Source organism: Antechinus flavipes, chromosome 6, assembly GCF_016432865.1.
Source record: "Antechinus flavipes isolate AdamAnt ecotype Samford, QLD, Australia chromosome 6, AdamAnt_v2, whole genome shotgun sequence".
Taxonomy (NCBI): domain Eukaryota; kingdom Metazoa; phylum Chordata; class Mammalia; order Dasyuromorphia; family Dasyuridae; genus Antechinus; species Antechinus flavipes.
This window is the reverse complement of record NC_067403.1, coordinates 28937910-28963154: the sequence shown is the minus strand read 5'-3', so window position 1 is coordinate 28963154 and position 25245 is coordinate 28937910. Positions and strand designations below refer to the sequence as shown.

Below are 25245 nucleotides of genomic sequence, written 5' to 3'. Positions count from 1 at the left end.
GGCTGACTTCAAGGGAGAGGATTCACCCATCTAATCACTTGCTTACTTTAACAAACCTCTCTTTGGCCATTTTAGCCTGGACCTATTTCTCAATTATTAGCATACTCCTAACCTCTAATAATCTCCCCACACCAATTAATCTTTACTCTTGCTATTTTTATATAAAATCCTCAATTCCTTGTCCCTTGTTGCCTGCTCCCCTCCTATGAGATCTCTATAATGTAGTCTTCATAATTAACAAACTTGTTTTCATCTTAATCCTTTTTCTTATCTCACTCCTTCTATTTTTCTTTTTACTTAGACCTCGTTCTCTTCTGTCAATAGTGGATTCCTGGCTACCCTGGACAGCGCTGGTTGTTCTTTCATTTATAATTCCCCTATGAGTGATAATAGTGCTGGAGTCAAAATACTCCTCCTTCAGTCAGCTTCTAGACTCTCTCTTTACCATTTTTATTCAGTAATTTTACCTCCTTTGAGGTTTATTCAATTAAAATTTATCATTAAATCAAGATTCTGGTATCCATTATTTGCTAGCTCCAATATTCCTTTGTCTGATTCTATTGTTAACCTTCCTTCTTTCCCTTCTCCCCACAACCTCCAAGGTATTTATTCTTTGTCTTCCACATGACCACCAATCCCTCTTCTCCTTGTTTCTTTCCCATTATCTCTAATGCTAGAGTCCATTATCTCCAAGCTAGTTACACTCTCCTCCTTTCCCTATCTTGATTTGTCTTTCATTCAGTTCCCTTCTATGCTACCCACCATATTTAAGTCCTTTGTTCTCCTTCCTTTGACCAGTTATGTGTTGCCAAATCCCAATCCTGGATTACTGTCACCACTTGTCACCTTTATTCCTATTCTCCTGGTGCTGAACATAATTGGAGAAAATCATGAAACTATATGCTACATAATCTCATCTGGACCTTTATTGAAACTATGAAATCTTTTCACACTTTCCCAATTAATTCACTCTACCTATGATATGGACATAGCAGGGTTATGGCATCCAACTTGCTAATATCCATTGCTTCCCAAGAAAACGTTAGAGTCATTCAGACATAACTTCACTCAGTTCACAGAGACCCAGACATACCTGAAATATATAGAAGTATACGCTTCGGTTTTTCTTCAAAAAGTGATTGTCATTTGAGATCCACTATTAAGTACAACATGACATTTTGCTCTTTAATTCTCACTGGAAAGAGAAAGAAAAAATTGTTGGAGTCGCCTTTATGAACTTGAGGCATAGAGAGGCTTCTACTTCCTCTGACCCTTTTCTTTGCCTCTCAATGCTAATCTTGTAGAATTCAGCTTTGGACAAAATAATTCCAAACTCCCTTTTTGGATGCCAGTAGCTTCCATGGGTTTCTTTAGCCCAAAGTTGTACAAAAGATAGCTCATTCTCCTTAATTAAGCTTTGTGGTCTCTACACTCAAATCTAACTACCTTGACCACTGTTCTCAAGTTCCTTTGCCCCTCTGGGAGAGTTGGTTTTATTTTCTATTTTATCTTCCAGTAGACTTGACTTCAACTTCTTGAGCAAAAGTTAGTTAAAATGAATAGATTTCTATTCAGTGTATTTTTTTGAGGTTTAGTGAGACCATCTCCTATACAGAGGAAAGGAATATTCAATCATTCACCTATTTCTTTTCAGTATATTCAACACAGAGATCTGTTAGCCACTTGGGGAGAGCTGGAATTTGTTGAATTGGTTGTGGCGGTTCTCAGGATTATGCTAGCATTTCTAGTTTCAGAGATACCTCTCTGTTCTATCTTTCTACTCCCCACCACAGCTCAGAGCTTTCATATCCATCTCTGCTCACACTATGGTACTCTCAGAGGCTCTATTTTATTTTTAACTTCCATCTCTTTTTTTTGTAGCTCTTAGCTCACAGCTACTCAGAAATATACCATGATTTCCTTTCAATTTGGCCCCTTGTGTCTTTTCTTCCCTAAGTTCACGTCACCTGATGGAATCCTGATATGAGATCTATTGTGGTACCTGCTGTCCTGGAATATTCTCCAATAAATTATTCTGCCATTATCACCGTAAGCATCTGAAATGGTACTGGAGAATTTCCATGAAGGACAGTCTGCTGCTGCCATCTTTCATTTCAGAGTTTGTTGGTTTCTATCACTGCTTCTGCTCACACTCTTCCATTTCTTTTCATATATTTTTAAAAATTCTAATTTCATGCCTCTTCCTGGCATATGATAGATAGTTTTGAAAGCTATGAAAGTAGAACATGTTATATTATGCTAGAAAGGCTTTGAGTATATTCCTAGTAACAGATTATATCTACTTTATATGAACCAGTTAACTATGCTTTGGCTATGGCATCACTGAAACAAAAAAGAAATGCTAAATGGTCCTAATTCATCTGCTCTTCTCTCTCCCTCCTCCTTCTTACCCTTTTTCTTCAATAATAGTGGAGTAGTAATATTATAAGGCAGCAGGAAATGGTATTACAATTTTTAGATCATCTGTAAATAATACCTCATCTCTTGGTATTTGAAATGTGAAGTACTTGCCTAATAACTAAGGAATTAATATATTCTTAGAACTGAATCATATCAACACTGATTTTTTACTACAAATGAAAGCAGAAGACAAAAGGCTATTGAAACTTAATGGAAATAGGATTCATAGGTTGCTCTTGAAGAGGCATATAAAAGAGTTTGACTTGGTTTTATTATGCATTTGGAGAGCCATCATGTCTGTTTGTTCATTATTGCAAGGATCATGATGAGCATTATTAGCAAATAAATTTGCCATTAAGATAAGAGTAGCTTATGCAAGAATGTTTTTTGTAGAGAGCAAAAAAGTTCAATAGATTTTATGAACTCAGTAAAACCTCCAGATTAAATCAACATAAATTTTCATCTAGATGACATCAATGCAAAGGTAGGCATGGGAAGAACAATGAAAATTCTTTTTGGAAAATATGAGGATTAAGAAATAAAAGAATCAATGCTGGAAAAATTACCCATGCATATGCTTTGCAAATAAATAAATATAATAAAAACGAAATCAAAGAAATTAAGAATGACTTTTGTAACAAATAGAAGTCACATGATTTTATATCATGAATACTTTCTAGCAGAAAAGTCAGGAAGAACTGAACATATCAAGTACTAAATGATATCACAGAAAATTAATCTGGCCATATCTTTTTTTTATTAAAGCCTTTTATTTACAAAACATATGCATGGGTAATTTTTCAACACTGACCCTTGCAAAACCTTGTGTTTTAAACTTTCCCCTCCTTCCTCCTACCCCCTTTTCTAGTTGGCAGGTAATCCAATACATGTTGAATATGTTAAAATATATGTTAAATCCAATATGTATATACATATTTATACAATTATCTTGCTGCATAAGAAATCAGTTAAGGAAAAAAAACTGAGAAAGAAAACAAAATGCAAGCAAACAACAGAAGAAAGAGTGAAAATAACTATATTGTGGTAGACATTCAGTTCCCACAGTCCTTTCTCTGGGTGTAGATGGCTTTCTTCATCATAGGATTACTGGAACTGATCTGAATCATCTCATTGTTGGAAAGAGCCACATCCATCAGAATTGATCATTATATAATCTTCTTGTTGCCATGTACAATGATCTCCTGGCTAAACTCACTTCACTTAGCATAAGTTCATGTAAGTCTCTCCAGGCCTCTCTAAAATCAACCTGCTGATCATTTCTTATAGAAAAATAATATTTCATAACATTCATATACCATAACTTATTCAGCCATTGTCCAAGTAATGGGCATCCACTCAGTTTCCAGTTTCTCGCCACTACAAACAGGGCTGCCACAAACATTCTTGCATATACAGGTCCCTTTCCCTTCTTTAAGATCTCTTTGGGGTATAAGCCCAGTAGTAACACTGCTGGATCAAAGGATCTGCACAGTTTGATAACTTTTTGAGCATAATTCCAAATTGCTCCCCAGAATAGTTGAACCAGTTCACAAGTCTACCAATAATGTATTAGTGTCTCAGTTTTCCCACATCCCTTCCAGCATTTGAATCTGACTATATCTTAAGAGATAAGAAATGATGTTTGCTAATTCTCAAATCACTGGGAAAATCAACATATTAGAGCACCAAATCAAAATCAATACTAAATTAGGAGAATGTATAAAAATGATGACTTGCCATGAAATTAAAGTGGCTCTGATTCAAACTATTTAAAAAAGCTACTGATACCAAAATTTGGAAATAAGTAAAGGAACAGGCATTGACACAAAATCACAATTTCTTTTTTTTTAATTATTATATTTAATTGATGTCTGTTTATATCACCTTTATTTCCAAATGTATTCTTTCTCTTTTCACCTCCCCCCACAAACCATCTGTTATAACAAAGATTAAAGTAGAAAGGGGGGGGGGAGAGAGAGAGAGAGAAAGAAGCAGTTAATAGAAACAAACCAAGAAATCTCTCATGTCTGAAAGAATTTATCGCATTCTGTGAGGCCAAGCTTGACAAAATTACATAGTATTCATTTTAATTTGTTTGCTTCTTTTTAATTACATTATTGTAGTAATTATGTATATCATTTACCCGCTTCTTATTTCACTTTATATCAGTTAATATATCTTCCAAAGTTTCTCTGAATTCTTCATATCTGTTATTTCCTATGTTATATTCCTATATTCATGTACCATAATTTAATTATCCACTTGCCAATCAAAGGTCATCTTCTTTTATTTATGTTCCTTGCTGCCAGAAAATATTATTTCTTTTTTTTTCTTTTCTTTTCTTTTTTCTTATTTTTGTTTTTGCTGAAGCAATTTGGGGTTAAGTGACTTGCCCAGGGCCATACAACTAGGAAATACTACATGTCTGAGACCAGATTTAAACTCAGGTCCTCCTGACTTCAAAGCTGGTGCTCTATCCACTGTACCACCTAGTTGCCTCAATATTATTATTTCTTAAGGAAATTGAACTAATTGCCAAAATAAGCTTGTCATACACACACCAAAAAACAAAACAAAAGCAACTCCAAACAACAACCAAATATATTTAATTTCCTAGCCAACTAGAAAGATATGGTAACAACAAACTATATGGTTTCAGAATATACACTGCTTTGTAAAAAAAATTTTTTAAAAAGAAATCTATGCATTTAATTCAATTCAGCTTTTTAAAAAAACTGTCTCTATGATGCACATGGCATTGTGTTAAGTGAAAATTTACTTGCTTGGTTGCTGTACTCAAGGAATTTATAGTGTAAAAGCCAGGATAAGTCATTCACAAATAAATGTAACATGTAGAAAGAGATAATTGCTAACTACAGATCTATACAAGATGCTTTAAGGAATCAAAGGAAGAAGAAGAAATAGCAAGAGATTGAAAAGGATGATACTTAGCTATGAGATTATCCATATACCCCACATGCTTTCTAGATAAGGCCTAATTGCATCACTTAACAAACTTACTTTAAACATTTCCCCCTCTACCATGTTTTATGAGGTAAAACTTGGCTCCTAAGTTTCTTCCATCTTCCTTTGTAAAATTTTTCAGAGCAGGCTTCTGTATTTTAAGCATGTAAAAACTTCCTCAGTAGAATAAGTGGGCATGAACATTTTGCTTCATTGGATCATGAAGACAGCAAAAGCCATTGTAGTGGAGTACTTTGAACTTGATCAGACACTAGAGATGCATCCAGAACCATTGGCAGTCATCTTGGCTTTTGTCTTGTCATGAGATTTCTATGGTTTTAGAAAAGAGAGGTTGAAGACTTCACACAATTCTATCTCACTGAAATCCAATTTACATGTGGCATCATCCACAACATTTTGCTATTTTGTTATTATGTTATTCAATAATTTTATCATTTAATTATTTTATTATTCAACTATTTTACTATTTATTGCTATGATATTATTTTACCTACCTCAAAATCACAAGGAACAGACTAGGGATCAAAATATGGATTCACTGAGAGCTAGAGTTCTAATCTTGCACAGCAGTGGGATTCAGCAGCCCCACGGGTGTCTGAGGCCCCCTTCCTAAGAACCATATTGCTCAACTTCTGGCATGAGTAGGGTCTAGAAAAGATATTTTTAAAATTGCCTGCTTCATCCACTGTAATCCTGACTCGTTTACCTTGGTAGGTGGAGATCTTACACTGACGTAGCATAATGAGGGCCAAAAAATTGTGAAGACTTGGAGACCTCCATCAGCAACGTGCTGACAGAGACCAACAGTTTCATAATGGCACGCTTGCGCAGGGACTCTCATGCTTGCTCCGTCACCAGAGAGACAGGGCTGTGTGCTTGCTCCCAAGCTTTAGTGTGATGTTTTCAGCCATCTTGTCAGACACCTTCAACAAGGATGAAGAAGGCATCAAGATCAACTATTACACTGATGATGAATTACTTAACTTGAAAAGACTACAAGCTAAGACTAAAGTAGAAGGAGAGTGGATACATGATTTTTGTTCATGGACGACTGTGTGCTCATTGCAACTTCTGAGGCCGAGATGCAACAAAGTATGGATCAATTCTCTGCCACGTGTGTTCATTTTGGCCTAACATTTAACAATAAGAAAATACAGGTTTTCTACCAGTCAGCATCATACCATCCATATGTGGAACCATTTGTTACAGCAAATGGAGAATCCCTGAAAGCTGCGGATAAGTTCTTTTACCCTGGAAGTATATTTTCTAGGGTGTCCACATTGCTAATGAGGTTGACACACACATTGCTAGCTCAGTGGGAGCTCCAAAGTAAAGTGTGGGAGAAAAGAAATATTAGGTTGCCTAGCAAACTAAAAGTCCCCAGAGTCATTCTGCTGACTTCACTGTGGTATAATTATGAAGATTGGACAGTATACTAGTGCCTTGTCAAAAAATTGAACCTCTTCCATCTGAAAAAATTGAACCTCTTCCATCTGAAAAAATTGAACCTCTTTAGAAGGTTCTGAAAAGCACCAAGCAAGATAAGGTACTAAATACTGAGGCCCTTTCTTGAGCTGAATTACCAAACATTCAAAGTTAACTGCAGAGAGCTCAACTCTGATGAGCTGGTTATATTGTTTGATCAAAAGACTATTTTACAAAGAAACATAAGACAGGTGACCATATAGTGGTCAGAAGAAGTGATACAAGGACACTCTCAAGAAGAACTTTGGTATCAATTGTGTGACATGGGAGAAGCTGGCACAGAAAATTTTAGACCACTATTTCCAAAGATTATCAAAACAAAAATTTGAAAGAAAATATTTGCAAAAAAATCTAAAGTAACAACATATTAAAAAAAGATTCTATTTTATTTCTAGCTTGGATTTTGTGGGAAAACCTCATAGAATTGTTGAACCCTAGCTCTATGTGGTTGAGAAACCAGATCTATTACTTAAAGAGATTTGTTTAGTGCTTAAGTCAGGAGGCCCAGGTCATCCTGCTCCCAAAAACCTTCCAGGGGATCTGAAGACTGATAAAAGAAGTATAGATTATCTTAACATATGGTATGAGATGGTGGTTTAAACACAGTTTCTGCCAGAGTGCTTTCCTGTTTTTCCAGCAATTTTGGTATCTAGTTACTATCCAAATAAGTAGAGTCTTTATGATGTAATGTAGCTCTCGGAGAGGATGTAGCAATAACCTTAAGGCTACTTGGCCTTAACCCTAAGGCCACTTAACCCCTGGGAGTGCTGTAGTTCCACAACAGTACTGGCTGACATAACTTAAAATTTTTTTTGGAACTTAGCCTGCTATTAACAGTGTAATAAATCTTTGCCCCTTGACTTGCATATGAGTCTGAGCCTGCAAATTCTTTTAAGACACCTCGCAATAATGATCTGGAATTCTAGCCTTTTGAAGTCTTTTGTTTTTTGTGGGGGGAGGGGATGGGGGTGTTGCATGTCGAATTTAGCCTTTTTTTTTAATAAAGCTTTTTATTTTCAAAATATATGCACAGATAATTTGACAACACTGACCCTTGCATAGCCTTGTGTTTCAGATTTTCTCCTCCTTCCCCCCACACTCTCCCCTAGATGGCAAGCAATTCAATATATATAAAACATGTTAAAATATATGTTAAATCCAATATGTATAAATATATTTATACAATTCTCTTGCTGCACAAGAAAAGGCAGATCAAAAAAAGAAAGAAAATGAGTAACAAAACAAAATGCAAGCGAACAACAACAAAAAGAGAGAATGTTATGTTGTGATCCACATTCAGTTCCTACAGTCCTCTCTCTGGGTGTATATGGCTCTCTTCATCACATGATCATTGGAATAATCATCTCATTGCTGGAAAGAATCACAGTCATCAGAATTAATCATCATATAATATTGATGTTATCGTGTATAATGATCTCCTGGTTCTGCTCATTTCACTAAGCATCAGTTCATGTAAGTCTCTCCAGGGCTTTCTAAAATTATTCCCCTGAGAATGATTTTAGAAACTAAACATTTCTTATAGAACGATAAAATTCCATAACATTCATTTTTATATCGTAATTTATTCAGCCATTCTCTGGTGCACAGTTTGATAACTTTTTGAACATAGTTCCAAATGGCTGGATCCAGTCACAACTCCACCAACAATGTATTAGTGTCCCAGTTTTCCCACATCACCCCCAAAATTCAGCTTTGTCTTTTCCTGTCATCTTAGCCAATCTAAAAGGTGTGTAATGGTATTTCAAAGTTGTCTTAATTTGCACTTCTCTGATCAAAAATGATTTAGAGAACCTTCTCATATGATTAGGAATAGTTTTAATTTCTTAATCTGAAAATTGTCTGTTCATATCCTTTGACCACTTATCAACTGGAGAATGGCTTGGATTCTTATAAATTTGAGTCAATTTTCTATATATTTTAGAAATGAGGAGGCAGCTAGATGGTGTGCCACCTAGAAAGAGCTCCAGCTCTGAAGTCAGGAGGACTTCTTGGGAGTTTGATTAGTACGGCACTAAATAAGTAGATTAATTTAGGTAGTATTGTCATTTTTATATTCACTCAGCCTTGATATTCACTGAGCACTTGATATTTTTCCAACTGATTAGGTCTGACTTTATTTGTATGGAAAATGTTTTGTAGTTGTGTTTGTATAGTTCCTAACTTTCTCTTGGCAGACAGATTGCCAAATATTTTATATTATCGACAGTTATTGTGAATGGAATTTCTTTTTGTATTCTTGCTGCTGGCCTTTGTTGGTAATATATAAAAATGCTGATGATTTCTGTGGATTTATTTTGTATCCTGCAACTTTGCTAAGATTGTGAATTGTTTCTAGTAATTTTTTAGTTGCTTCTCTAGGGTTCTCTAAGTATACCATCATATCTGCAAAGAGTGATAATTTGGTTTCCTCATGACCTACTCTAATTCCTTTAATCTCTTTTTCTTGAAGTCTCTTTTGAACGCCAACATTTGGTGGTCCATAAAGGGAGAGTTTGTTCTCCTCTGACTTTACTCCCTTCTTGTCAACGGTAAGTTCCCCATTCTTTTCTCCCTCTATCATATAACTGGGACAGCCCAAGTACCTAGGAAGGCTTGTCAGGTCATCAGGAGCTCCATGATCAACAAACTTTCCTTAACTAGGGAAGCCTGGTCTTGGGAATTCTTGTAATTCTCAGCATAGTTCCCTCCTAAGTAGGGAATTTTTGCCACCTTTTCACCCTCCTTGGAATGCCAGAGGAGGTGAGGCTCCATAGGAAGACAAATTTTATGGCTTTTAGCAAAAATGGGACAATCCTCTTCTATGTCACTTTGTCTATGTCTACATCTCTGTGCAGAATGTCTGTCATGTTTACTCTGTGAGCCATATTCTGTTACCTGAAAAGATTTAAAATTCAGGCAGCAAGAAAAACTTCTATGTAGTAGTTGGAACACTGGGAAAGATTTCTTCACATCCTTGATTTCCCTTAAAAAGGGAAAAGCCTGACTTTTTTCCTGTGGACCCCAGTTCTGGCCAAGCAGGGGGCCACAGAAATAAAGTTAGCTAATTAAAATTTTAAAAGGGCTAAAACAATGTCTTAGCAGATTCTCAAGGTTTTTGAGAACAATGTTTGAAGAGTTTGGCAATTAGTCATTTTAAGATTGAAAAAAAAAATCCTAGGATATAAATTCCTGGATAATTCCAAGGATTTAGCCCATTCTGAAAGAAAAGAGTAGGAAAAAGCCACTATGTAAATAGCAATTTTTTGCTAACCCTTCTTTGACTCCCATGTGTCCAAAGTCCCATTCTGTTCCGTTGGAAAAGGAACACTTTACATAAAGGCTAAGATTGCACCTCAAAAGGTACCCTCTCCATAACCCTGATCACTCAGCATGTTCCACCCCCTGGAATACTGAACATATCTTAGGTGTGGGGATTGCTAACAAAATTGTTATAGCCCATATCCTTCTGTTGACTCCTCTCATCTCAGATCAGATTAAGAAAAAAGAATGCTGAAGAACTGTAGGGAAACTCAAATTCTACCCCACCCATAGAAATGAAAGTCCAACATGGGGACCCCACATACCTTGTCCAAGCACCTCCCCAACCTAGCTGGGGGAGGGGGAGATAGGAGTGGAGCGGAGATCAAGCCCCATGGTGATCCTGGCACCTGAAATTACCATCAAAAGGAGATTCTGGCACCAGTCATTTCAGCCTTCAGAAGATTCTATCCAGCAACTGCCGGGGAGAATTGGGGTGCTCCTGGACGCACCAAGCATGGCAGTGTGATTTGGGAAATCCAGTCAGCCTCTACATTTGGCAAGCCTACCATTCTCTGTTTTAATTGCAGAAATGTATTAGTTACGTAATTTATGACAAATTATTTTTTCTCTGTCCAGTTTTCTGATTTGTAAAGAGAAATAATAATGGGTTGTTGTTGGTAAAGATCATGTGAACATCACATGATTGTAGAAACGCTTAGTATAAAGCAAATGTTATGTGAATGTTAAATGTTTTATTGAATATAATTGCTTCATGTTTGATAACTTTGTGTGGATTTTTTTTTATGTGACCAACATTCAATGCCAATATTGAGATGAATGGTGTGTGGGTGTGTGGGTGTGTGTGTGTGTGTGTGTGTGTGTGTGTGTGTGTGTGTGTGTGTGTGTGTATATGTGTATATAAAGCAATTTGGAGGAAAATTCAACTAAATTAATGTTATCACTCTTGGACTCCCCAGGAACAAGAGGATAGTACACATAGGAAAGAGAGGTTTTTTTTTTTTTTTTCTTTTCTTTTCCTCTTCTCTTCTTCCTTAACTACAGCAGGAATACATGGATAGAGGAGTAAGAGAGAAAGAGAAAATATACTCAGTTCAGTGAAATTTGTCATTTGAGATATGATAGCAAAAGCACTTTTCAAGGAGCTTTAATCAAAGTCCACTAAAGGGATATGGCAGTTGTAATCTATTTGCACTGACATTGTTAACAGAAGATTTAAGAGTCTGAACTTTGGGAAAACAGAAAGGCAGTTTGCTGCTATTTTAAAAACTCTGGAAACAAACAGCTTGCTTTTGCCTTATCGGAGTTAGACTTCTAGGGGCCCTGTCAGTAAAAACTGGCACTTAACTCTTTACTGGCTCACAAAAGAGAAATAGTTTGTGCGAACTGGAAAATAATCAAATGGTAATTCAGTTTGACTAGAACATTTAATTAGAATTTAGGGAAACGCATTAGTTAAGTCAATTAAAAAAACTTTTTAAAGTGGTGTATATGTTAAAATTGGAAAGTGACAGCAAATTATATGAGATTCCTAATCATTTTTGCAATGGATTCTGTTCCATCTCAATGATAAGAATTGTCTTGTTTTCTTCCTAAAATAAAATAGAAACTTATTTAAAGGAGAGAAAGCCGGAATCCTTCCTAAGAATTTCCAAATCTGCAGTAGCTTGGGGACAGAATAAACTGAACAACTAAAAGAAAGTGAAAATTTTATTTAGCCTTACTTACCATGTTTTATAATGTTTTGTAAATGTGATTTAGGGAATTAGCTTCTACCTTGCTAGAAAATTAAGAGGAAATTACAGCTAAGACTATTTGACTTTTATTTATGAAAATCCTAAGACTGTTAAAGTTATTTGGAGTTAATATCATCATGTTAAACCTAAAATTGGTAATTATTGTGTGTGGAACGAGAGGGATTGGGTGAAAGCCTTTTCAGTTGGCCTTCAAGTATGAGGGTGTAAGTATCCTTTTCCCCATTCACAGAGTGGGGGGATGTATCAAACAGTACAGCCCACAGAAACCGATAATTGGGTGGGCAACAGTAAGGTCAGTCCCTTCTTTGGGACTTCTTTTAACTTACAAGCTTGCCAGTTTTCTTTAAACCATCAGTGTAGCAAGTCATCAGGCCTGAGAAATGAGCTTGTTTGGGATATATAGTTTCCCAAACAAGGAATGTATTTACTAACAATCTATAGGCTTGTTTATTACATAGAAATGATTTCTAATGATTGGTTCTTGTACCAGGATGAGTTTAAACTCAAGAAGAAAAGAAAAACATGTTATTAAAGATGTTAAGCAAAATATCCTACCTCTCTGAGTCCTGGCAAATTTTTGCTTATTGCAACTTCATGAGAATAAAAATAATGTATCTAACCCTAAGCCATGATCAATAGAATTTACTATTAGAGATAAAATCTCTTGGGACTGTAACAGATATTCTTTTGAGTTTTCAATTTGGGTATGATTATCTGATAAATCATTAAGTCAGTAACCTACCATTCAAAAGAAATGCTATAAATCACTTGGAGGGATGCCATCCTGAACTGTCACAGGTGACAACTATCTGGACAAGAGCTGGGAGGACAAGCTCAGTCTCTGCTTGAGTTTAGATCCTTCTGTTTCAGTTTTTTAGTTCTGTTTCTTTGCTTCCCACCTGATTATTCCTGAGTCTGACTATGAGATGGAATTGCTACTGCATGATTGGTTATCAATTGTGATTATTACCTAAAGTCAAACAGAGTCAAGGATGTTTCATCTTGTCATATATATGCTTTCAGGCTGAAGCTTGAAGGCCATAATAATCATGTCCCTGCTTTTTCCTCTTATAGAAAACTTCTATAATCAGAACAAGTGGTCAGTAGAAGCCATGAGCACAAGTATGTAATATCTCATCATTTTCAATATGAAAATATGTATCTTTATATCCTAAATAATTGGGTAAATGAGTACTAGAATATAGTATGAAATTAGGTCTCTAAATTGATACACTGTCTATGGGACCTAACTATTACTTCATTGATTATTGAAACAAAATCTGAAACATCTTCAGTATGGTTTAGAGAATAGAATTTTAGTGCAACTCTTTTTCTTAGAGGAATGTAGTTTAATGGGATATTTTATGTCACATTAATGAAAAAGTTGATTTTATTAAAGCTTGTTACTAGTTATCTGTTTGTACTATGTATTCTGTGGTACAGACATGTTTATTTTTTGTTTTATAAATGACCCTCCCAAATCTTTTACTCTAGAAGTAGAAAGCCTCTATTTGTAATGGTATTGTTACTTATATTTCCATGCCAACTGTTATTCAATCTTTTCATGTGCTTTGCAACATGAACTCTAGGTTCCAGGCCATGAACTTCCAACTAACTACTTGTTCAACCTGGATAGCAAACCTGCTACCTAATTCTGAGCCTCAACACCCCTGAATACTACTGCAACCATCTTCAAGGCATGTCTCCCCATTTCAATCTGGATTCTGCTAAGCTCTCTACCCCTTATTAGCCTGAAGCAACTGCAGAAGATAAAACCTTCCTACTTTTGCCCCAAATTAATTTGGGTCCCAATTGCTTGGGCTGGGGGGGGGAGGGCAGGGAGGAGGAGAGAAGGAGAGAGGGAATAATATAGTGTAGTAGCAACAATCCTAAGCCTATCTGGCCTTAACCTTAAGGCCACCAGGCTTGGGAAGTGCTTGTAGTTCTACAAACAATGCTGGCTGACAGATGACAGTTGGGTCAGTATTAGTTTCTGAGATGATCAAAGCCATAGAATTATGAAATGGGGTACAATTCCACCTCCCAAGCCACAAAATTCAATACTCCACAACTCCACCTCTAAGACCACTCCTCAATTCTACCTTTAGCCCATAAAATTAGCATATCAATGACACGAAGCAGCTGATGTTCTATTTCCTATAAATGTATATTCGTGCTCCTAGTTCTTTGCTAAATTCTTTTGGAAGTTAGCCTGTAGTTAGCAGTGTAACTAATCTTTGCCCCTTGACTTGGAGATGGGTCTGAGCCTGCTAATTCTTTTGAGACACCTCACAACACCAATCTGGAACCCTAACCTTTTTGAGATCTCCTTGAACCCTAACATTTAGACTTATCCAAAAGTAAGTTCCTGGGTTCATTTGTTTCTATATCATGAGAACTTTATATGTTCCAAATGACTTTTTTGAGATTTTAAACAATACCAAATGCCTTTAATAATTAATGATAACCTGAAGTCAGGAAGACTTCAGTTCAAATCTGGTCTCAGACTTAACACCTTCTAGCTATGTGACCCCAGGCAAGAACTCCAATTGCCTCAGCAAAATAAAATAAAATAATAGTAGTATAATTTGAGAAGTGGTACTGGTAGGCCTCCTTCCTTCTCACTTTTTTGAGTATTTCCCTTGAAATTCTTGATATTTATTCATCTGGGCAAATTTGTTGTGACATGCAATGTTTCACTGATAAAAGTCTAATTTCCAAAATATATTAAGAATGAACTCAAAATTATAAGAGTAAGAGTCATTCCCCAATTAATAAATTGGGGTTATATACAAAGATATGAACAAGAAATTCTCAGAGGAAAAATTCCAAGCTATCAATATCCAAGAGAAAAAAAAAAAAACAAATCACAAATAATTAGAGAAATATGAATGAAAGCAACCCTGAGGTTTTACTTTATATCCTTCAGAATGGCAAAGATGATGTGGCAATTAAAAAAGTTTGAAAGACATAATTTTGGGTAATTTAATCATTTTATTAAAAAAAAACAGCATGTTTATTAATAAAAGGATGATCATTTGGCTGCATCTCTTAGACTAAAGACAATCATGGTGAGCTCACATTTTATATACTCTTCAAAGAGTGAGTGTTCCCCAGGGTGGTGTAACAATTAAAGAGAGACTGAATATGAGGAGCTGAGAGTAATATCTTATCACTCTTGGACAAAGAGACTATCTCTATACCCAGACCACCACCAGTCTTTAGCAATCTATTTAAAGGATTTATGCCTCACACAAGTTTGAGCAGAATACAATGACCCTTGGGTGGGGTCTTGAACAAGAAAATTAGTCCTTTTTTTATAGTGGCAAAGAACTAGAAATTCAGAGGTGTCTAACTGGGAAATGGCTGAATAAATTATGGTATGAAACTATAATAGATAACTCTTGTACTATAAAAAATGATGAATTAGAAAACTTCAGAGACCTGGAAAGAATTGTATGAACTAATGTAGAAACATTGCAGTTATTTTTGAAATAAAAAGCTATTATTGGTAAAAATTAAAATCATCTAAGAATCCTTGAATGAGGTATCAATAGAAATGAGATAAATTTGTTTGATAGTTTTCGCTTTATCATCAAGTAAAGCATATATATATATATATATATATATATATATATATATATATATATATATATATACCACCTCTCTGATGTGATGGTTGTCTTGGAAAATGAACAAATAAATATGTGAGTAGATGTTGTCTCATTGAGAACAAGACAACACAGCTAGATTCCTTCCTTCCTTCCTTCTTCTTGCTTTGGCTTTCATTGATGGACCAACAAAAGATCCTAGGCCAAAACCACTTGGTCTTTGCAATTTTTGTTTTAACCAGAAACCCTGAGCCTTCCTTTTCTAGATTGATTTCTTTCTTTCTTTTTTTGACTGGGTAAAAACACTACTGTTCAAAGTGAGTGCAAGGGATAATGTTGTAAATAATTACCCATGCATATGTTCTGTCAATAAAAAGTTATAAAAAGAAATAAAAGCCACTACTATTCCTAGCCTGAGCCAGAGCGACCATCCTAAAGCAGCCCGGATTTTCTCTACCTGAGACACCAACCATATTGCTGCCAGACAGTATGGATTATGTAATCAGGTTAGTCCTTTTGCAGTTTGGAATTCCTTGCTCAAATAATCTATCAGCCTCAGTCTCCCCAGTAACAGGAATTACAGGATATACTATCATGCCTGGCAACTATCATTAAAAAAATTTTTTTTTAATCTAGTTGCATGTCCCTCCAACTACTCCTTCAATAGGACAATAAAAATAAAAAACCTTGCAATATATTATAGTTTAGCAAAACAAATTCTTATAAATTGGGCTTGACCAAATAAAAATGCATATCTCATAATTTCGCTGGTGGGAGGTGAGTCCACTGGAGTTATGGCTTATTACTGCATTAATCAAATTTCTGAAGCTTTTCAAAGTTGTTTTTCTCTACAATGCTGTTGTTATTGTGCAAATCGTCCTCTTGTTTCTACTCACACTACTCTACTTTATATCATAGAGATTTCTTTGAAATTATCTATTTCATCATTTCTCAGGGCATAACATTCTATTACATTCATGTACCACACTTTATTTAATTATTTCCAATAAGTAGGTATCCCTTAGTTTCCAGTTTTTCACCATTACAAAAAGTTACTATATTCTTTTATATATATGTGTGTGTGTGTGTATGTCCTTTTCCTCTTTTTTGATCTCTTTGGGGGTACAGACATTAGTAGTATTTCTGGGATAAAGGACATATAAAGTTGATGCCTTTTGGGACATACGTCCAAACTGATTGCTAGAATGACTACACCCATTCATAGCTCCATAAAAATGTAGCTTCTCCAACATTTGTCATCTTCGTCAATCTGAAGTGTATGACTTGAACTTCAGAGTTATTTTAGTTTACATTTCTCTAATTTTGGGTTATTTGGAATACATTTTTATGTGGTTACTAATACTTGCAATCTTTCCTTTGATAATTTTTTTGGTTTGCATCTTTTGACAATCTAACAATTGGGAAATGGCTCTTATTCTTAAAAATTCAAATCCATTCCTTATATATCTTTGAATTAAGACTTATTAAAGAAACATTTCAGAGTCATCATGCCCTATCAGTAACCTATTTCCTTTCTAATTTTAACTGCATTAGATTTATTTGCCCCAAAACTTTTAAATTTTGGAAATTAAAAAGTTTTCCCCTTCATTTTGATCCTGTTGCTTGAGCATAAACTCTTTTTCTACCCATATATCTGAAAAGCAATTCTTTCTTTGCTCTTTTGATTCATTTTAGACATCCCCTTTTTATGTCTAAACAATATTTCCATTTGGAGTTTATCTTATTATACAGCATGAAATGTTTTTTAATACCTACTTTCTACTCAATAACTTTCCAGTTGTTAGAAAACATCTTTAGATCTATTTATATAAGCTTTTATTGCATGTCCCTCTGACTGTTCCTAGAATGGGACAATAAAATAGTTTTTGTCAAATAGTGAATTTCTAGCTCTCACCGTTTGAGCTCACCTTGTGGATGATCTCACCCTCTGACAAAACCACATACTAGGTGTTCTCTGAGCAGCTACTCTATCCATGTTCTGGTCATGAAGCCCTGCTATTAATCAGATTTGTCACATTATTGCTGTCACCCTTCATTGTCAGGGATCCAGCTCACTGAGTAACCATTGGTTATAAGTATTGAGATCTGCCCACACTAAAGCAGGGGTGCCCCAACTAGGGGCCAGGCTCAGGCACATGTGGACACATGTCTTGCTTGCAAGACATCTCTCTTACTTTGAAATTAAACTTCTGTTTGATTCTTGACGCTCCTATCTCTACCCTGCTCTGTTAGGCTACAGCCACCCACAGTTTGGAGGCCAGTTCTAACCAGTTGACACTTCAATACATGACAAGCATACTTCATTTTCCAGATGTATATGTTCTTCATGACATTTCTTCTGCTATTTTATTCACCAGTCATCTTTGATAATATTTTGCAGCCTACTCATAACCACCATGTATCTCCTTTCCTCTCTGAGTGATTCACAACTTTAATTTTTCAGACAATGATCCACAACCCCAAATACAAAAGAAGTATTCTCTATGAATGGTGAAGTCCTCTAGATGTGCCTTTGTGTGACATTATACTGATTACTTCACACACTAGAATATTACAGTATCTTGAAAAGAATTTAGCCTATTTGTCTATACAGTAAAAACCAAGTGAATGAAGAATGCTTTATTTCAAGATTCTAATATGCAGTAGAATGAATAATGTATAGAATTGGTTCATCATTACAATTCTTGGACAGACATTGCAGATGGACCTTAAACTTGTCCCAGAATGATGCAGACTGGATTGCCTTTGGGAAACAGCTTAATTTCTCCTGAAATAAAGACCCATCTATTTAACATAAAAATTCTTTTGATTAGGTTACATAAACCTGAACTATAGAACACCTGTCTCTGAATAATTAAAATTAGAGAATATTTGTGTTTTAAAAAAGATTATTTTGCAGTAGTAAGCAAGTTAGTTTTGCTAGAAGTGCTATGTAATTTCCCAAATATAATTCATCTGAATGTTCCTGCCATGTAAGTGTGGGGACAGCTCATTTGTTCAGGAGTAGTTCTTTTGAAAAATATTTATACACACATATACATATGCATATGTATGTGCATGCAGTGACTAAATGAATTATCTAATTGTATGTCATAATTTGGACAGTATGAATTTTTTTCCCTCCGTTTTTCCTGGAAAGGAAGTCATAGAATTCATTGAGACAGCTGTGTAGTGATCTGGGGCTTGGAACTTTAATTCTGATAAAAATTTATCTCAGTAAAGGAAATGTACAAGGGCAACTAGGTGGCTCAGTGGATAAGGACTACAGTTCAATCTGACGTCAGACACTTGATCATAATAACTGTGTGACTCTGAGTAGTCACTAACCCTTTCTTTAAAAGCAAGAGAAAGAGAGACAAAAAAGAAAGAGAGAGAAAGGAAGGAAAAAAAGAAGTGTAACTAATACAAATATTTTGACAACATTGCTTTCTTCAAAATGTCCCTTTCACTATAAGGGTATTATCATCATCTAAGCTAGCCAGGGTCACTGATCAGGTAGCACTCTCAACTTCTTATTATCATCTCCACCCCGACTCCACCATGCAATCAGTTGCCACGATCAGTAGCTTCTACCTTCACTTCTATCCTCTATGTCCCCTTCTCTCCTCTAATGTTGTCTCCACATGGGTACAAGCCCTGGACTATTTTGTACTATTTCAATAGTCTTCTGGTTGGTCTGTCACAGATCTTTCTCAACTCCAGGCTATCATCCATTCAGCTATCAAAGTGGAGGAGGGGAAGAGAGAGAAAGGGAAGGGAAAACGCATTTTTACGGCATCTACTTTGGGCCAAGCACAATGCCAAATGCCTTACAAGTCTCTCATTTAATTCTTACAGCTTTCCATCAGCAAGCATCTTATGTAATGAGGATAAACCAGAAGCATTCCCAATAAGATCAGGGGTGAAATAAGGTTTCTCACTATCACCATTACTATCCAATATTGTATTTAAAATGTTAGCTTTAACAAGAGAAGAAAAAGAAACTGAAGGAATTAGAGTAGGTAATGAGGAAACAAAATTTTCACTCTTTGCAGATGATATGATGGTATTCTTAGAGAATCCTAATGAATCAACTAGAAACTATTAGAAATAAAGAGAAATTCCATTTAAAAGAACTGTAGATAATATAAAATGGAGTCTACCTGCTAAGTCTACCTACAAGGAACTATATGAACACACTTACAAAATACTTTCCACACAAATTAAGTTAGATCTAAACAATTGGAAGAATATCAAGTGCTCATGGGTAGGCCAAACTAATATAATAAAAATGACAATTCCACCTAAATTAATTTACTTCTTCAGTGCCATACCAATCAAACTGCCAAGAAATTACTTTATAGAGCTAGAAAAAGTAATAACAAAATTCGTCTGAAAGAACAAAAGGTCAAGAATTTCAAGGGAATTAATGGAGAAAAAAAAAAAAAAAAAAGGAAATGAATGTAGCCTAACTGTACCAGACCTAAAACTATACTATAAAGCAGCAGTCATCAAAACTATTTGGTACTAGCTAAGAAATAGAATAGTTGATCAGTGGAATAGCTTAGGTTCACAATACACAATAGTCAATGATTACAGTAATCTAGTGTTTGATAAACCCAAAGATTCCAGCTTCTGGGATAACTAACTCATGAACTGACAAAAATTGCTGGGAAAATTGGAAAACAGAATGGCAGAAACTAGACATTGACCAACACCCCAAAACCTTATACCAAGTTAAGGTCAAAATGGGTTCATGATTTAGACATTAAGGGTCATACTACAAGCAAATTAGGAGAATAAGGTAGAATAGTTACCTCTCTGGGAGGGAGAGGGAACGAATTTATGGCCAAAGAAAAACTAGAGAACATTATGAAATGTAAAATGGATAATTTTGATTATGTTAAATTAAAAAGGTTTTGTATAAATACTTTGGTTTCCTTGTAGGTGAAATGAGAGAGCAAATAGTAAGTTGCATGCAAATCCGAGCATATTCATCAAACTCCAGTTATTCCCTATCACCACCAGGAACAAATATAAAAAATTGTCTGGTGTTCAAAACCCTTCCTAACTTGCCCCCTGCTTTTTCAGGTACTTCAGGCACTAACTCACACCAGCCTATTCTCCGTGGTGTACCCTTTGATGGAGTTGCACCTAACCTGCTTTTCTTTAAACAAGCTATTCCAACTTATAAATCCAACCATTTTCACTGGTTCTTCCCCCACCCCATTCCCAGAATGGTCTTATTCCTTACCTCCACCTTTTGGTTTCCTTCTTATGTTAACTAAAATTCCATCCTCTAAGAGAAGTCTTTCCTAGGGCCTCCTTAAGCTTAGCTCTTTCCGCTTTGATTTTCTCCAATTTATCTTGTCTTGTATGTGCATAGATTTTTTGTATGTTGCCTACTCCATAACGAGCTCTGTGAGGACAGGGACTATTTTATTTCTCAGATTTTGTTTTAGATCTTAGAAGCCTTTCTTACCTCCCTCAGTGTTGAGCATAATACCTTATGTGTAGTAGATGTTTAATAAACACTTGTTCACTTAACTGTGCAGATCAATATTTTAGAATGCAAAGAAAAACTTTGTCACTATATGAAACAAAAGAGTCATTCAAGTCTAGATCAGAACAGACTATACTGATTGTGACTTCATTTTTCCTGTTATTGGGTAGTCATTGGAGAACTTCTTAATAATATTGTACTGCATTGAAATGTCTTCTCCAAAGAGCAAATCTGAGTTTCCAGGAACACTTGGAATAGTAATTGGAAGATACAAAAACTTTATTGAGTTTCACAATAACTATAGTACAATAGGAAAATAAATCTCTAAAAATTACAGAGGGGATTCAATTCTCATTTTCACAGAATAGGATATAGAGCTGTAAGGGATCTCCGAGGTCAGTTGTTGGAATTCTCTTATTTCACCTATAAGGAAACCAAACACCAGGATAAAAAACTTAACCAAAGTTATACAAGAAGTAGAAATCAGGGATTAGATAAGAACCTAATTCCACTAATCATTGATTAATTTTTAAAATTAATTTAATTAATTTTTATTAATTTTAATTAATGTAATTAAATTTTTTTTGCATCATTATTTGAGTATTTTGCATTGTCACATTTTCCTCCCTCATAATTACAAATGTAACTAATCTGGTTTAAGGTAAGTAAAAGTTAGGAATGCAGAAGGATCATATCAGAAACAAGACTTAAACATATTCATTTCAATAAGCAGCATTTTTGGCTTTTAAAAATTGTTTATGTCATTAAATTATTCGTTATAAACATTGTTTTAAATGATTGTATCTTTCCTCATTCACTTTGCTAGGAACAGTTTCTTAGTCTTTTTCCACTCACTCACTACCTTTGCCTAAGAACCGGGGATATAGCCACATGAAACAGGTATGCATATAGAACATTTACTGATAATAGATCATAATTTTATGACCCCCCTCCCCCCCATTCAGTTGGAAGACCCCTTTCTGGTGTCCACAGTTTAAGAGCTTTATACCAGAAGACAAGATTAAAAACCAGAGGTTTAAAATATTCCTGCCCACTGTCATTTATGATAACCACCTTTTTAAGTGCTTGGCGTTGGGAAAGAGTATCTACATGTCAACAATGGAGTTAACATATTAATGCTATTATGATTATTGATTATATGTGATTATTAATAACCATACCGATTCATTGCTGTTCTAGACGAAAAAGCTTAACATTCCTGTGTACATGCAGAGAAGTGTGTAACCCCGGGAAGCTAAGACTGGCACGGGAAGAATAGTATCCCTTAATTAGTTATAATACAACAGAAGAGAAGCAGGGGCTGGGCAAGAGTGTTCCGGAGTGAGCGGCTCCGGAGGAGCCTTCCGGGGCCCGGAACAAAGCCTGGAGCCCGGGCTCCCTCGCGGATCCGGAGTGAAGCGCGTGAGGGCCGAGCGCGTCCGATCCCGGCTTTGTGCTCTCAATGATAAGCGTGCGGATGCCCGAGCGCCTCTCCCTCCAAGACCAAAGAAAAGGATGGGGAAACAATCGATGGGCGCCGAGACTGCTGGCAGCAGCCAGGAGAACCAGGGGTCCCCTTCGCCTTCTCAGTTCTTAGTTGGCGGAACCGGGCGGCTCGCGCCCCTATCAGTCCCTGAGCCGCTCTCAGCACGTTCTCTTCACCCCCTGGCTGCGGAGTCGGGGGAGAATTTTCTCCTCCCTCCGTGGCCCGTGCGCCCCCGCTCACCTGCGGGGTCCGCGGGCCATCCTCGCTGAGCCGAGGGCGAGTGGGGCCGCCTCAGAGGAGGAGCTTCTCGAGGGCAGAGGCTGCCGGCCGCCGCGCTCTCCAGTCCCCAGCCAAGGCGCCCTCTAGCTCCTGGGGCATGAGCGCCACGCCCGCCCCGGGATCTTCGGCCGTCCCGGCCCTCTCGCTTCCTCCCTTCCCCCTCCCCCTCCTCGGGTCTCCGGGCGTGCAGCTTTTGGCGCCAATCGGGAGGCGGCGCTGTCCGCAGGGCGTGGGGCGACGCTCCCCGGCGGGGCGGGGGGGAGGGGAGGCGCGCGCTGCTGCTGCTGCTACTGCTGCTGCCGCCGCCGCCGCCGCCGCCGCGTGACCCGTAGGCCCCGGGGCTGAGCGCGAGCGGCCAGGCTCGGCGGGCGGCCCGGGGCGGGGGCGGGGATTGACGGGCTGACGGAGGCTGTGGCGGGCTGGGCGCCGGGCCGGGCCTCGGCGAGCGGCCTGGGCGGCTGCTCTTCCTCGGGCCGTCGGAGAGCGGCAGTGTGGCCCCGCGCAGCGCGCGCTCGCTCCCTCGCTCACTCGCCGCTCGCCCCTGCGCGCCTCTGCTACTGGGCTCGGCTTGGCTCCCCCGCCGAGCCCGCGGCTTCTCTCGCGGCGCTCCGGGGAAGGCGGCAGCGGGACCGTGGGCCGCTTTGTGTGCAGTCCCGCGGCGCGGCGGCCGGGCCGGGGCTCCACCTGCGGACCGCCACCCCGCGCTCCACGCGCCACCCGCCCGCATGAGGACGAGGTAAAGGCGGCGGCCGAGGGCCCGGGGCAGGCCGGGGCGGCAGGCTGGGGACGGCCCGGCGCGGAGGGAGACGCGGTCGCTCCCGGGTGGGGGGTGGGTTCCTAGCCGGAGGCGGGGGGCGGCCGGAGCGGACGTGGGGGACCGCGGCCTAAGCCGAACCCCCTAGGCCTCGGCCTCGCCTTCTCCCGAAGGCTGTCCCGTGGTGGAGGCTGCCCCGGCGGAGGCTGCGCCGGCCCGGGCCCGGGAATCCCCGCCCCCACCCGCAGCTGCCGGGCGCCGGGCGGTGGCTGCACCCGGTGCCGACCTCATTGTGGACCCGGCGCCGGGGAAGTCCCAGCATGGGCCGGCCGGGGAGCCGCGCGACCGGGGCGCCGGGCCAGGAGGTGAGGCGAGGAGAGGCGCCCCTGCAGCCCCCGGGGCCCAGCAGCGTTGCCCCCTCCCCCCCGCCGGCTGGGCCCTCTCGGATTTGGGGTTTGAAATGAAAAAGAGGTTAGAAAGTCGTCCATTTCCCGCTGAACTTTTGTTTTCTGACCGATAGAGGCCGGTAGAGGAGCGCCGGAGAAAGTTGTGCCCACCATGGACTTCCCCCCTGTGCAGCCCAAGCCGCCCTCGGGCCTGGGCCTGGGCAGTTCGGACGCCAAGATCGCTTACCCCCCGGGGGTCAAGGAGATCACCGACAAGATCACCAACGACGAGGTGGTCAAACGGCTCAAGGTACTCCCGCCTTCGCCCCCAGAACCCACCCTAGGGCATCCGCTGCTGCCTCTTGGACAGTGTCCCCAGAACTCAACCTAGAGGGGACCTGCTGCTGTCTCCTGGGCCAGCACCCTCAAACTAAGAAAGATTGATGCTTTCCTTTCAAAGCTTCTTTGTAAAACTATAGACAGGACTGTCCTAGCATCTGGTAGCCAACTCAACCTTCTTTTAAGATAGTTCTAGATTCATCCTGTTCAAACATTTGCTTTCTTCCCCCTCCCCCATCCCCAAAGAAGGTATTGAGTATGTCTTTTGAAAACTTTGAATGGTAGGGTCATAGCATTGTATTATGAGAAATTTAGAAGGTTAAAATCTTTCAGGAATGGGGGAAATGTCAGTTTTTTCATTAAAAAAAAATTTAAAGTTTATGCAGAACAGTTATTGGCAGGGAAAGTTGAATGAATGTTACAGGTGAGATTTCAAACTCAAAGTGTTTTTATAAGTGTAGAAACCTGTTTTTGACTTTTTTTTTTTTTTGCATGAAATGCTTTTAAAAATGAATATTTCTCGTTTCTTGAAAGAAAACTGGCCTATAAAATAATTTTGCAAAATTGGATTTGTACATTATTTGAGAAAAGTGTTTAATGGTTAACACTGCTTTTTAAAGATTCAGTTTTGGAATAAGAAGTTGACTTAAGCCCATGGACTCTGGGTGGTTTTAAGAAAGTTCAATACATTGTAGGTTTCTTTGACTAATTTGCTCAGTTGGCATGGTGTTTTTCAGTATAGTTTTGTGTGCCAGCGTGTTTAACTTTGTTGTGAGATTATAGGATGTGCTCCTACCTCTGGCCAGCTTGACATTCATTTTGCATTTGTGAATGGATAGATGTAATTTATCACAACTATTGGAAAAATAATTTTGGAACATTTATTGGCAGTTAGTCTTCATTTTACTGTTGGAAGGACTGTACTTTGAGATGTATTTCTTCCAGGGAATTTTAGTTTTC

General features: G+C 38.2%; 2 protein-coding genes across 6 annotated transcripts in view; one reads left to right on the top strand and one right to left on the bottom strand.

Annotated features, from left to right (window-relative positions):
• LOC127540800 (translation initiation factor IF-2-like) overlaps positions 1 to 23533 on the bottom strand; it is a 55285-nt gene extending 31752 nt beyond the window's left edge. Inside the window, exons 1-2 of one of the 3 annotated variants that reach the window (XM_051965660.1) lie at positions 22768 to 23533; positions 1094 to 1195 (exon numbers count right to left, since the gene is read on the bottom strand). In XM_051965660.1, coding sequence (XP_051821620.1) covers positions 1143 to 1195; positions 22768 to 23533 — 819 coding nt within the window. In that variant the 3' untranslated portion in view covers positions 1094 to 1142. The other 2 variants (XR_007948287.1, XM_051965659.1) reach the window with 2 other exon arrangements.
• Positions 23445 to 25245, top strand: part of PDS5A (PDS5 cohesin associated factor A) — a 127897-nt gene continuing 126096 nt past the window's right edge. For all 3 annotated transcript variants that reach the window (XR_007948286.1, XR_007948285.1, XM_051965658.1), the window contains exons 1-2: positions 23445 to 23542; positions 24081 to 24256. Coding sequence is in view for 1 of the 3 variants with exons in the window: in XM_051965658.1 (XP_051821618.1) it covers positions 24119 to 24256 (138 nt within the window). In the remaining 2 variants the exon portion in view is untranslated. The remainder of the gene's footprint in view (positions 23543 to 24080; positions 24257 to 25245) is intronic.